At 42.6% G+C, this 14920-nt stretch overlaps 1 protein-coding gene across 1 annotated transcript; it reads left to right on the top strand.

The window, feature by feature from the left end:
- The first annotated feature begins 2518 nt into the window (after positions 1–2518).
- On the top strand, positions 2519–3909 carry Rh3 (Rhodopsin 3). Its single transcript, NM_079687.3, has one exon. The coding sequence runs from the start codon at positions 2543–2545 to the stop codon at positions 3692–3694; it is 1152 nt and encodes a 383-aa protein (NP_524411.1). The 5' UTR covers positions 2519–2542; the 3' UTR covers positions 3695–3909.
- The last annotated feature ends 11011 nt before the right edge of the window (positions 3910–14920 follow it).

Genomic DNA, 14920 nt, shown 5'->3' with positions numbered 1-14920 from the left:
TGTAAATATATCCTTGTCGTTGCATATCTTAAACCAATTAATGGATTGCCAGTCACAAATGCTAAAAATTCCATATATCTTGTTTTCATTCAGAAGGCAGGAATTTATGGCAGGCAGTAGGAAAGCTCAGACCAGAATATTTTCTTAAATCTGATAAAGTGGATTTATAAGCTTAGCTAACAAATACTTATCTATGAGGTACAATTTATTTAGCTGCGTAATTTGTTGCCTAAAATTCATGTGCTACATTCGGGTTAGTTAAGTTTCGATCTGCTAAGATAGAGTAGTTGAAGGAAATTAAAGCTCAGCTGCCTTTTTATCGATTCACTTGGCAATTGCGCTTAAATGGAGTTTCTTTTTAAGCAGCAACTTTCATTTCCGCTTGTCATTAATTGACGCTGTCAGCTTTGGCAGCAATCACTTAATGAAATCATTTAATCAGTGCCGGCGACAATCGACAAAGTGGAAGTGGCAGCCCTTCCGCTCGCTTCTCTAGGAACACATGTTCCATTTATGCTGCACACTAATCAACCTGGCACTGCCAGCTCAGTGCTATTTGGCTCCCCATCGCCATCGGTTGCTCCAATGACACTAGGGAATTGTGGGCCGCCGACAGCTGTCCTTAATTACATGGAAATCCACACTAGATTCGTGCCCCTCGCCCCGTACTCGCAGCCGAAGTCCCCACAGAGTCATTCACCTTGCCACCACCAAAAAAAAAACGAAAGCAACTGAAGGAAAAGTTCGATTCGAAGGCTGAGGGATACCCTTAAAGGCCCATTTCCCGGCTTCGTAAATCACATTTAGTTAGCCATTTAGACTACAGCAAGTCTTTTAAGATACACTGCAAAATAAATACCATTACATTAATAGAAGTGTCATGTCATCGGTCTGTATTTTTGTTACCACAGAATAGACTTACATATATGATAAAAAAATGTTCAACAATAAGTTACATCGGTAGCCAATTCTATAGATTTAATTCCTTACGAATATAGTTTCGTTGGAATACTCAATTTGTAATTGTAATTAATTATAATTATTATAATTTTAAGAATTTATATAAGTAACTAAAAGACACGGCAGACACAGAATGAAAACACTCTATGTTAGGGAATGCAAAAAAACGTGGCGGAAGCCAAAAGGCGCAAGCAAAAATCGAAACCAAGTGAATATAACATATTATTTCAACAGGCAACTCATTCAGCATATAATATTACCACCCATGGAGCTTTATGTAGTTGATGTACGTAGTCTATGATGTGGAGCCCACGTTGGCGGAACTGGGAATGGGGATTGGGGTTTGAGAGCTGTGGTAAATTGGGGGGTTGAAGTATCAAGGGTTTGGGTTCTGTAGACCTGCGGAATCGAGGTGAATAAGCGAAGAACACATTCACACACACTAAAAGGCAAACAAAGGGAAATCAATCTTTGTACATACTTTTAGCATATGCACACGTATGATCTCCACCCACTTTTCCCTCCCAATGAAACAAACACACACACACATGCAAGGCCGTACGTTTGTATATGTGTGCGGTTGTCGGCTTTGCCGGGAATTGGGGAATATTTGCATGCCTTTGTGTACTTTTTCCATATGATTTATGACCTAAATTGTTGCTGCTCGCGCACATATAATTACACACACATCGCTGTGGCCATGTGTGTGTGTGTCGTCTTGGGACGCGCGCCAAAGTATGCTACACTTTTTGTTTTATGAGTTAATAAGTAGGCGTGGCCCCAGCCCAATTGCTACACTCTGATTATGGCACCGGATACCCAGATAGACGCCCATCCACCCCACTGTAAGATGGGGGAATTTCCAAACCTATATGTATGTGCAGATCAGATAGGATAGCACAGAACTTTTTAAAGTACACTTTTGGGGCACGCAATTTAGAAAATGTACCTCGGTGTCGGAGAAATTATTTTAAAAGTCGACTGAACCACCTCGTTCCATATGGAGAAGTCTACGAGTTCAAGTTTAATGGAGCAGCTGACTGCACTGAATTTTGTAGTTTAATACACAAATCCGCAAATTGCATCTCACTTCAAATAGCCTGGTACATAGTATCTACTAACATAACTCATATTAAAATAAAGCAACCAACCAGAGGGCCGAAGTTCTATTAATAAAACTAATATTTAACTATTATATATACATTTTATTTACTTGGTACGCTTATGATAACCTTCGAAAGAGAACCAACACAATACGCTTTGTCATTTGAAAAATAAATATGCTGTAACTACTTTACAAGGTGAAACTCTTGTCAGAAGATAAGAGGCTAGGTAAGTTGATTATTCAATCAGTTTACTTACTGCAACCCAAAATGGTCACTGCACTAACCTTCAGATGAGCTGCACTACACCCTCAATCGAGAATCAATGCAAACGCAGTGCCAGCGAAAATGTCAGCAAGGGATTAGGCCAATCCCAAACGGGTAATCCCGCTGCGACAATGCTAATCCAATTCCGATGGGCCGTATAAAAGCCCCAAGCTGGGCTGGCTGTGATTTCGTCTTGGCCCGCAGACCGGAGCATGGAGTCCGGTAACGTGTCGTCGAGTCTGTTTGGCAACGTGTCCACCGCGCTGCGGCCGGAGGCGCGGCTCTCCGCCGAAACGCGTCTGCTGGGCTGGAATGTGCCGCCGGAGGAGCTGCGGCACATTCCCGAGCACTGGCTAACTTACCCGGAGCCGCCCGAATCGATGAACTACCTGCTGGGCACGCTCTACATCTTCTTCACCCTGATGTCGATGCTGGGCAATGGACTGGTGATTTGGGTCTTCTCCGCAGCCAAATCGCTGCGAACTCCCTCCAATATACTGGTCATCAATCTGGCCTTCTGCGACTTCATGATGATGGTCAAGACTCCGATATTCATCTACAATAGCTTCCACCAGGGATATGCGCTGGGTCATCTGGGATGCCAGATCTTTGGAATCATTGGCTCCTATACGGGAATCGCTGCCGGTGCCACCAATGCGTTTATAGCCTACGATCGATTCAATGTGATCACTCGACCCATGGAGGGCAAGATGACGCATGGCAAGGCCATTGCCATGATCATATTCATCTACATGTACGCCACTCCATGGGTGGTTGCCTGCTACACGGAGACTTGGGGCCGTTTTGTGCCGGAGGGATATCTGACATCCTGCACCTTTGACTATCTCACCGATAACTTCGATACGCGACTCTTTGTGGCCTGCATCTTCTTCTTCAGCTTCGTGTGTCCCACCACGATGATCACGTACTACTACTCCCAGATTGTGGGCCATGTCTTTAGCCACGAGAAAGCACTGCGGGATCAGGCCAAGAAGATGAACGTGGAATCGCTGCGTTCGAATGTGGACAAAAACAAGGAGACGGCGGAAATCCGGATAGCCAAAGCGGCCATCACCATATGCTTCCTGTTCTTTTGCTCGTGGACGCCGTACGGAGTTATGTCGCTGATTGGCGCCTTTGGGGATAAGACCCTTTTGACGCCCGGAGCCACAATGATTCCCGCCTGTGCCTGCAAAATGGTGGCCTGCATCGATCCGTTCGTGTACGCCATAAGTCATCCCAGATACCGCATGGAGCTGCAGAAGCGATGTCCCTGGCTGGCGCTCAACGAAAAGGCGCCGGAATCGTCGGCTGTCGCCTCCACCAGCACCACCCAGGAACCACAGCAGACCACCGCCGCCTAATGCAAATTCCCACCCAACAGCCACCCATCCAAAAAATGCTGACAATGATGATGAACTGAAACGGCAACGAACTCGTAATACCAAACGCCAGGGAAAATTGTATAAATATTTCACGGAGTTTCTGCTAGAGTGCAAAGAGTTGAAAATATTTTCTTGTTATGATTTGTAGTCACTTTTGTGTTTATGAAAGAAATATAGTAAAATTACAGCAAGCTATGGAAAAAAGAGTTATATAAACTGTTTTTTTTTTTTTATTTCGTCGAACTAACCAAATAATGATGGAAGTTAAAGAGGATTTAATTTTACACAACTTTTTTGTGTTAAAATATGGCCAAATGTAAGTAACTGAACATAAAAAGTTAAGTAAATACTCTTATCAACTGAATAAGTCATTAACTCAGTTGACAACTTTAATAAAATAAATTCTTAAAAATCTTGAGTTGATATAATCAGGTCATACTCAACGCATTGTGCAAAACACCTATTGTTTCACCAGGTTTACTTATGTTTATAGAAATCCTAAATGTTTGGTGTTTTGCTGATAACGAAAATGTGCATTCATTCGAAGGGGAAAAACTTCTTGATGTAAAAATGTAGGCTCAGTCCCGCTTTGAACTTTGCCCCCTTGTCAATTGTCAATCGTCCACTTGACGCGGCCATTGCAGGGCACTCAGACGAGCCGAAGAAGGCGGCTTAATGCTCCCAGGAGCGGAGATGGCCAACAGCAAAAGAGTTGGCCAAGAACAATAGGGAATTGTGCCAGTTCCAATGGAATCCACAGACGGGAAAGCAGCTCTCTAACTCTCTTGTGCTCGCTTACTTTCTCCGGAGAGCGAAAGCTTTAGCAGGTGGAAGGATCCTGCGCAGTGCGAATATTGAAACATTTTTGGGAATGAAACATATATGGGGGAATGCTGAATCGAACACAGACCGAATATTACAGGAATTTTGATAAATAACAAACTTGGGATCCACACACACTTAAATACCTGCACGTGGCACCCGAGGGAATTTGCATTTGTATCCTAGCCATCAAAGTAAACAAAATAACGGCCTGAAATCCACATGGAGTCCACTTGCAGCCCAGTCTCATTAGTCACGCGTCCTTTGGATTTTGAAGCCTGCGGTAACTGGCTGTAAATCAGCAGAACCTTGGCCACAAAGGATGCCTAGATTTTTGTGCCACACAACTTCCACATGGCCTCCGCTTTGGCTTACGCCCACCAAACACCACCCCAAATGGCATTTAACAAATTGTTGGCCAAAGTGTTGCACCGTGTGTTTGTGTGGCGCCTCATTATTATTGTTTTCCCAGCTACCATTTCCTTCACACTTTTCGTAAAGCCCCTCCCCTGCCTCCCCTGAGTTTGCCTATCTCTGCCTTTCTCGTTGGCGCCTAGCCTAGCACGCTTTTCCACTTATTGCCTGGCGGGCATTTGCCAGAGCCTTTTCCCTGCGTCGTTTTGCGGCGAACCCAAAAACCGCACACAGACAGCCAGCGAAACGAGCTGGGAAAACTGGTGGGTATGCCAGAGAAAATCAGGGGGCAGATGCGAGGCAGATGCGGGAGAAAAGCGCTGAGCGAGTAGCAAGGCCATAAACCAAAATCGGTCGCAGCCACCGACGCGCGCAAATGGTAAAAACGAAGTAAAATTAATGAAAATCACACACACACAGCCTGATATATATAGTTATATACAAAAACAGACAGGCAGCCAGACGGAGCGGTCGGCGGGCAGAGACAATTAAAATGGCACCCACAGAACGTCCTTGCACCGCTGAGTGAATGCCGCCAGGCAGCGCCACACAAACCACCCAGCCACCCAAGCCACCCAAACCATCGAAAACCACCCAAACCACCCACAGCCACACAGGCCATGCGAAAACCAGCCACCGCACGACGGCACGGCACATTTGTCTTTCACGAAATTCGCTTTGGCTCTCATTAATTAAGATAATTAGGCCTTTTCGACGCCTTCAAAGTTCAACGTTCAAAAAAGAGCAAGGTGAATGAAAAACGCACCCGAATACAAAAATACAACAAAATGTCGGCAACATGAAGGGGCCGCATTTTGTGACAGTTCAAAGTTCAGCATCGCATGTTGCAGTAACTCCGGAGAAATGGGCTCTACAATTTACCTTTACCCACACATACATTTAGTACACAGTTTGCGTGGGGAAACTCTCTATGGACTTTGCTTAATGAGTGGTTGGCGGCTTGCTTGCGTTTGATTGCCCCACATGGTCGCAAACCACTCTCTCAAAGACCTCCATTGTGCAGAGACTTATTTTGAGGAGCCTTCGAATGCAACCGCAACAGAAATTGCGGACATGGTGGTTTGCAATCCAACAATTTGTCATCGCCAGAGTTCACTGTACAGTGGCGCAACTCCTCACAAAAAGTACATATTTGTGCAATATAAGAATTTGTTAATGCATAATAATGCATATAGAAAGTATAACTATATATATGCAGTTCAAGTTTCTCCAAGGACTTCCAGTTTGCATCGCACTCTGCTTTGATGAAGCACAACTCGATTTCCTTTTGACTGGCGAAAGGCAATTTCTTTTCATATTTTTGCATATTCCTCGAACTGATTAAAATCACTTGCAGCTGCATTCTCGATAGCTCATAAAAATGTCAGCTAAATTAGTTATAAATCAGCTAGGAGCGACCCCATGCTGTTTTCCAGCAAACTCGACTTGAAATGCACAAGACACAAGGCAGTTCACAACTTTGTGAGCCAAAATGAAGCCATAAATTATACGAACTAATAATTATATGCCATCAAATTGTTGTAAGCAGCGGCAAAAGCAAAAGCTATAGCAAAAGCCAGCTAACGGGAAGGCTAAAGTCAGCCAGTGAGTTTAACGGCCAACATAAATTATAGACATTTAAAAACGGGGTGGTGGATGCCACGTTCACTTAACGGATCAAGGGGGGAGTTTGGCGGAGGAGTGAGCTATGCGGCATGGAATATACGATTTTTATCACAGTTTATGCACTGCACACAAAGTCAACATAATAAGGTCAACACGCACACAGGACTAAGGACGAACTGGTTGTGGGTGGCGCCTAGTTGGGTGTCGCTTTAATTAAATGGCAACATCCAGCGAGCCAGAGAGCAAAGTTCGAGGTCATCTGCCAGTCGCCGCTTTACAGCAATTACGCCCTGCCGTCACAATTTTTTACAGCCCAGCAATTTGCAACAAAATTAGCCCGAAAATGTTACGCGGCCATGGCCGTGCCTCATTCAGAATCCACATAAACAAAAGATTGGGTTAAGCGTGATCGTGGGATTCCGGACTGGAGCATACGTCTAAGTGACTCTCCATGGATGGGCCATCATGACAAATGCCTCGTAGCCACCTCTTTTCCCCTGGCGCAACAGACGCCTCATTCCAGTACTACTACTCCACCTCCTGAATGGCATTCTCGTCCATATCTTGGCAGTCGTAAAGTTCCTGGCATGGCAACAAAAAAGAGCGTTTAAATTTTGTAATTTAAATGCAAATTGACAGGCAAATGACAAACATTGCAATTAACGAGGGACTAGCGGGCGTATACGCAATGTGGCCACAAACTCACAGTGGCCGGACCAACTCAACCAACTCGGCGAACAGCGAGACTCCGCAACAGGACATAATTTAGGCCCTGCTACGTGGAGGGCTAAAATGGTCGGAGCCTCATCTGCGGATGGGCCAGGATGGTCGGTAATGGTCTGGACTCGAAATGGGAATATGCAAATCTTTCTGGTTAGCGCCTGCATTTGCAAGTCATGGAGCATTGGAGCAGTCGGCCTGTTGGGCAAAAGCGGTCCCCACCAATTGAATGACTCGTCGAACGGCGCCATTGTAGGTACTCACATCGATTGATGATGGTAGCAGGTCTGAACGGAATTATTACCGGAAATGTCCGACATTAAATTCAGTAAACAAAGGACTTCCCAACTATTTCTAAATCAATCAACAATTGGATTTGTAATGTTTCGGACATGGCAATCAATCAAATACATCAACACAAATTGTTGTATGTATATTTCATTAAGTTAAGAGGAGTTACACTAAAAAAGTTGGTGTGTTGGTTTTACAACTAGAAATTTTACTTTAAGTGACGAATTTCGTTTAATTTTTGTGGCTGACTTGTGCAAATTGGATTTTGAGCCCCTTGCAGACGGAAAAGAGTTCGTTGGCCCGCATGCAAATTATTTGTTAAAGTTTCCTTGAAACTTGACCAGTGCTGGCGCACTTTCAGGGCGCACGAAGAACAAATTAAAAAGGTAAAATAGCTAAATAATTTATAACATTAAAATATCATTTACCAGACTGTTTCCATTGACGTTTGTATAATTAAGCAACCAAATTCAATGCAATAAGAAAAGTTTGGGTAAAAACCGTCAGATATTGGGAGATACAAAAAAAATTATAAGGGCAAAGAACTGTGAAGTAGACTCGCCAAATTGGCAACTTTTGACGTGACCTCTTGGCTTCATTGCCTAACCTCTGCCACCAAGTTCATTTTTGGTTAGGAAGTTGAAATGACACAAACTGCAATGCGGCCCAGGCGCGTCAAAAAGTATTCGTTTGAGAACTTTTTATTCACAGTTTGTTTCCAGTACTGGTTTTCCTGTTGTTTTTCCTTGACTTGACTTGATGTTGCTTTTGCTGTTGCCGGGCAAACAATGAAGAAAAGTGTTGCCCTGTCTGAGGCAGGCACTTGGCTGGCGGCCAAGCAAATCCATGGGCTGCACATAAACACATTCATTTCCGCTGCCAAGTGAGTCAGGGGAGCACTTTTCTCTATTCGCTTGCTTGGGAAAGGATATGTCGTCTTTAAAGTCTCGGCCAGGCATCATAAAAATGCCAACTATGCGCATTAATTATACGCAAATTGTTCATTGTTCGCGGCTGCCTCTAATCGTATTAACCATGGCAGCAAAGCGGGCTAAACTTGTGGTAGACTTTTCTAATTTATGCGCCTAATTGACTCAAAGTAAAATTTGCTCTTGCTTGACATATTTCGCGTGGGTTCCAGGGCTCATCTGCCCCCCAGCGTTCCGTACCGTTCCCTTCTCTTCCGTTTCCTTCCGCGTGTCATGTAAATGTCAAACTTTGAGGCAGATCCAGATCCTTAGCGGTGGTGTGCGAGGGAAACTTTCGCTTTATAAATAAAATTACGAGTGGCAGAGAGCAGAAATACAAGCTACTAATTTATGCAAATTGTTTTGTTTGACAAATTAAATGAACATTAAAATTATATCCCCTTGCCTTCGAGGCAGAGCATAAATATTTTCAATTAGCCGGATTGTCAAAACTCCCCGTAGCCGCCAACTAATGACTGACACGTGTTGCCTGCTAAACTTATTGTCCGTCTGTCGGCTGACAAATGATTTTGAGCCACTTCAAAGCCTGGCAATACACGCTGTAGCAAAAGATTTATTCCATTAAAAATTCATTTTAAATAAATAATAATACAAGCCTTCTCATGTTAGCTTCAACTGTGGAGAGCACCTGTCTACCCGTCTGCCAAAAAGATATTATGCAGTAATAGCTCCACCTAACTGGGTTAAACAAGAGGTCACAGGCAAAAATGAGAGACGCCTGCAGACCAAGTTGGAACTGCCTTTATTTGAGGCAATTAACACACCTGAGTGATGGCAGATTCCCCCACATATCCACACCCACAGCCATACCACAGGCTTGGAGGCACTTAGGAGTGGGCCGGGTTACGCATACGCCCCGGTGTACGTGGCCCCACTGGTGATTGCCTTCTTTCTGCCTAGTCATATGGCTCATACGCCACGTTGTATTTATTTGTGCCCCCCTGCAAACTGCAGCTGAAGCTCGTTAGCCAGCCTCGTAAAAATCAAATTGCCCGATCCCGAGTCAACCAGGAACCAGGCTCAATCTGCTCGTCTGCTAGTTAGGCAGGAAGCTGGTAGCTCCCAGCTCCCAGCTACCACGAGCGGTTGTTAAAAAGTTATCCTTGGGCGGCAGTTTTACGAGCTCAACTTGGTATGTAGTTGCCTGCCATTTTCTGCTTGTTAGCATCGAGTTTTAGTTGACAATGTTGGCAGCTGCATTAGGCAAACATCGGAAAGAGTCCTGCAAAGGAGGTGGTGTATCCACAGCTACAGACCCGCATGTGGCTGCCAGATGGGGTTGAAAGTCTTTGATTTGCGTTTTGCCTTTTATGCTCGCTCAACTTTCAAGCAGTTCAATTTCAAGTTCAAGTTGCACGGATGACACAGAAAACCTTTAGCTTGTTATATTCTTAATGCCGAGCTTTCAGCAAGTTTTTATTACTTTCCTCGGCTGCTGGTTTTGATCGACTTTTTTTCGTTCGGGGAGTTTGTTACTGCCCTCGGGCACATTTCAATTTCAATCCATGCATTTGCTGCCATCCCACAAACGAAAACAATATTTTATATATTTTAAGCGCCTTGTTATAGTTTGTGGCAACAATAACAGAAAGTTATTTCCGGGCCAAGCTTATTGGGCTGGATTGAGAGGACCCAAGTCTAATACGAAATTGATTTGTTATGCCAAAAAGTATAAAAACTTGGCCCCAAGCTACTCTTAAATCGAACGACAAAGGAAACTGAGCTGAACTGAACTGAAACTTTTGCCTTTCGAGTTTCGAGTATTCCCAAAATTAGAAACAAAAGCTTGGATTTGCTTGGCTTGCTCCATACAAACAGGAAATGGCCAATGCCTTTGAGCTTGCAAAGCAGATTTTCGGCTTTGTGTTTTCAAATCAATTGCCGATTCAAGGATGACATGTAAGAAAGTATGCTCTGCACTACCGAACCGAATGTAAAAGTATGCAATTGAATAAATATTATTTTTTCTTCACCATCCAAGGACGCACGCACTGGACTAATTTACAGAGCTTACAAAATCATATTTCCATAACAAAGCCTCACTCATTGCACACCCACTATTTTGCATATTTCGTACGATAGAACGAAAGAACACAATTCATACAAAGTGAAATGCAAAATACTCTTACGTACTACATAAGCACAGATGTACATTGTACACATCCCGATTCGCAGCACAGATACGTTCAATAAATATGCAAAATCTCTGCTAAAATAATTTTTCCTTTTAATCCCTTAAAATAGAAAATCAATATGCTGCAGTGCCACAGAGAAAGTTCGGCCAGTAATTTCCGCAATGGGGCACAGAGAGGGGGCTAGACACAATGCCTGCATGACAAGTAGCCCCACAACTCTCATACGAGTACGTATATATATTCGAATCAGAGCTTCGCATATGCTGGCAAGTGTTGCCACAGTCGAGTAAAAACAATTTATTTTTATGTGTCTATGTATAAAATTAAAATTTGCATAAAGTCCACCAGTGGCTGCTGCTCATCCCGGCTCTGCCGCCGGCTCAGAGTCTGGGGGATCCCAGTCTGGCCATGGGAAAGTTCACAGAAACACAATCGTGACGGCAACCGAAATCGCCGTCTGTCTGCCAGACATTCATTTTGTCAGTTTGTCATTTTGCCAGTATGTCAGTTAGTCAGCTTGTCAGTCTGTCAGTAAGTCGCTGTGGAGAGCCTTTTGCAGTTCAGTGTGTGACAACTGATCCGATTGTTGCTAACTCACGGCTTACATTTTATTTTATTTCAAAACAGTGGACAGTAATGAACAAAATTATTTGTGCGCCTAAACATCTAACGCTCAAATGGCTAGTTTTCCATTTAGAACAGTATTGAAACTACATTTTAAATAAGCTTTATTTTATAATTGTACATATCCAAGCGAAATAGGTATTAAGTAATACATATAAACACAAAATAATCATGTATATCATATATTCCTAATCAATTGTGTAGCTTTCTTTCTGCACTATTTTATAGACAATTGGAGTAATATTCCCTATGGCCCCTTAAATTGTAATCCCATCTGTGCACTTAAAGTGCAGTTCTGCAAATGACTTTGTGATGTCTGCTGCCGATTGTAAAGCAGATAGTCTGCTGGTAGGTCTAAAGTCGACGGATTTCGGTGGCTATGCGTTGGCTTATGGCGCATTTAAATGATTTCAATAACTTGCCATTTGGAATCATTAGTTAAGCCGCCAGCCACTTGAGTGCGGCTTTGGGAGGTGCCCACGACCACATAGAGATACCATGCCACTTCTCCCCTTTGTAAGTCAGCATGGTAACCGGATCTGGATTTGCTGTCATTCGAATGATAAAGCCATTTGACAAAGGCACAAAAAGCACACAAGCGGACAAGTTGAGACGCGAAAAAATTCCCATGCCCATGCCCATCGTACTCTCCCCCGGAGCAATGCAGCTCACAGGACTCACAGGACTTGTCTGGGCGATAACAAAGGGCCGCAGGGAAAGGGAAGCGGATGGTGGCACTGGGGTTTCCACAGCCTGCGAAACAAAGGCGACATATCAACAAATGTTGCCGCCATACAAGAAGATGCGGCTTCCGTTTCAGACACACGCCTGTCAATGAAGCGACAACCACTGGGGGCACCAAAAGTGGCAGGAAGTCGCGTTTTTCAAACCGATCACTAGGATTTATTTACTGGCATGTTCCGCAAATATGCCGGTTTCTGTAAAATCCGGTTTAAAAAATAATTACAATATATATTTAGAAATATAAGGAATATATACAAATAAATCGTTACAATTTTAGCATATATATATAATACTTATTTAATACTTTATCGAACTTTTTCTACCAGTGATACATATAGACTTAAATGTTTTGCATTCCACTTCTTATAAGGATACTAATATGCATCTAAAACTCGTTTAAACTAGTCACAAAAGTGGGGGAAAACACCACGGGGATAACAATCGAAGAAGAGGACTCTGCAGGAGCATCTTCCAAATGCAAATCACACGAATACGTTAGTCGAACGTGTTTGGAGCCCCAATATTTAAATTGGTGACAGTGGAGGGGAGTGCAGCAATGTCATGGACAACCCCGCAGAAACGGACTATAAATTTATTGTTAACGTGGCTCATGCAAATTGAATCCTTTCGCTCCTTCTTGTCTACTGTCCAGACCGTTTGTGACTTTTGTTATCCTTTTCTTAGCCAACGAACGGGGTGGAATAAAACTGCTTTGCTACTTAATAGGCCACGCTCGCTCTTATCTGCGGGTTGGGATTAAATGTGACTGCTTAATGAGAGGTTCCTTGCCAGAGCAATAATCGTATTTTAGAAATGAACAATTGAACGAGAATAAAATACGGGACACTTGATATTACCATTATTAATTGGCGATGACCTTCAGTCACCTCGAAAATATCTAGTAATTCTTAAATTTTTTACACTTAAAATTTACACAGTTTTCAAATACTAATATCTAACAAATCCACAGTTTTAACTTATCTCTAACTAACAGATACATCAATCAAAAATTTACATGCACAGAAAAGTTTATGTTGGCGGTAAGCGATTTTTATATTTCGCTCGTATTTAAATGTTATTAAAATGCCATCAACCATCCACAACTCTTTTTAGCAATTACTCTTTTGCAATCGCATAGTAAAACTGAAGTTAGCACGACCTAAAACTAAGCAATCGAAATCTATTATAGACAAAACTGAAATGAAATTGCACGCCCTAAAAAAAAAAACATTTGGACGAAGCTTTGATTGCCTGATCAGAAATTCCGTACTGGCAAGAGCAATTGAATAAGATTTTTATATGACAACAACACGTGACCGAATAGAATATTTTTTTCCAGCTAAATTGTGTTGTTATCCATCAAAAACGTGTCGATGATTCCAGGCGCCGCAAAGAGTACAAATCTCTAGGAACGTGGCCTGCCTCACATTTACCCAGAAATTAACATTCTATGTGGCCCCAGTCGAGTTGCCATTTGCCAACCAGTTGCCAATTTTAATGGCAGTCGCAGCACAATTGAATTAAATTATCAATCGATGGCCCGGGCAGAAGGGTCGAATAGAAAGACCAGCCAACAAGAAAAAAATAAGGACAGCACAATCAAATTGAATGTATTTACTTTGACACCAAAGCCAACAACATCCCCAATGGTCACACCTCCAAACGATCCCACACTCCTCAAACATTTTTGGGACATGGGCTTGGGTTTTGTTTTTTGCCGCCTCGATTTGGCTTAAATACGGTTTTTGGCTCGTTAAGTGTAACTAACAAGTTGCCATCGCTGGATCGTTGTGGACGCCTTTATTGTTTGCCCTCTTGTTTCAGCCTCCTTTTTGTGTGTTTTTCTTTACTTTTTCTTTGCTTCCAACTTGAAATGTTCCTCCAAGATTGAGGGTGGACATTTTTCCCCACTGTTCTTAAAGCAGATGGTCGAATTTAAATGGTATTGGTGGCATATGCAAGAGCCATAAAATGGGTCCTTCAATAAAATAATTATAGCGATTGGAGTAGGCAGCCTAACCTAAAACTGAATTGTTTTCCAAAGGCTCTTTATATACAAATAATCAATTTCGAAGATTATTAATTATCACATACCTTACATCTGAAATAAAACTTTTGAAACTAATGAATTAATTTGGATCTTTGCTTTAGATCTTTAACACAACTTTTGAAACTTAAGAAAGCCTTTTTAAGTGGTACCACTATTTTAAATAATAACATTAAACGTTCATTATTCCGTGTAAGTCATAGCTGAGATTCCGACCCAACCTCTTTATTGATCGCCGAAATGTGACAGGCATCACGTTATGGCCGCACACGCTTTTTAAAGCATAGGAATGAATAAAAACAAAACAAAATAAAATAAAATGCGGGCACCATAAATAAATAAAAACATAAAATAATCATGTCACGTGCGAATTGATTGAATTTCTCCCTCGAGCGCCTTTTGTTGCTCTTCGAACGCACACTTTTTTGGTCAACGTGGGCATAACCCTTGGCAGAAATTTCGACCTCAACTGGAGGGGTAAAAAACACGCTCCTTTCAACCAAACTCGTTTCATTTAATGGCCACAGACAAAAGGTATTTAATTTAATGCTTGCGCCACTTGGCCAGGTAATTTGAACTATGAGCATTTCACGTACACTGCCGGAATGTAAACAGAAAAAGTGGGAAAATCGAGCTGGTAAAGCTCTCGGCGAAATTGAAAAGCCAAGAATGCCAATATTCATGCGAGTCACAACGCACGCGGGCAATCGGAACAGAACCGCGGCTTAGATCGTGACAAAAAAGCCAAAATCCTTCTGGCCATATATGGCTCTTAAGTCATAAAAAAGAGGAA

This window comes from Drosophila melanogaster, chromosome 3R, assembly GCF_000001215.4.
Source record: "Drosophila melanogaster chromosome 3R".
NCBI lineage: Eukaryota > Metazoa > Arthropoda > Insecta > Diptera > Drosophilidae > Drosophila > Drosophila melanogaster.
This window is presented reverse-complemented; position numbering and strand designations above follow the sequence as displayed.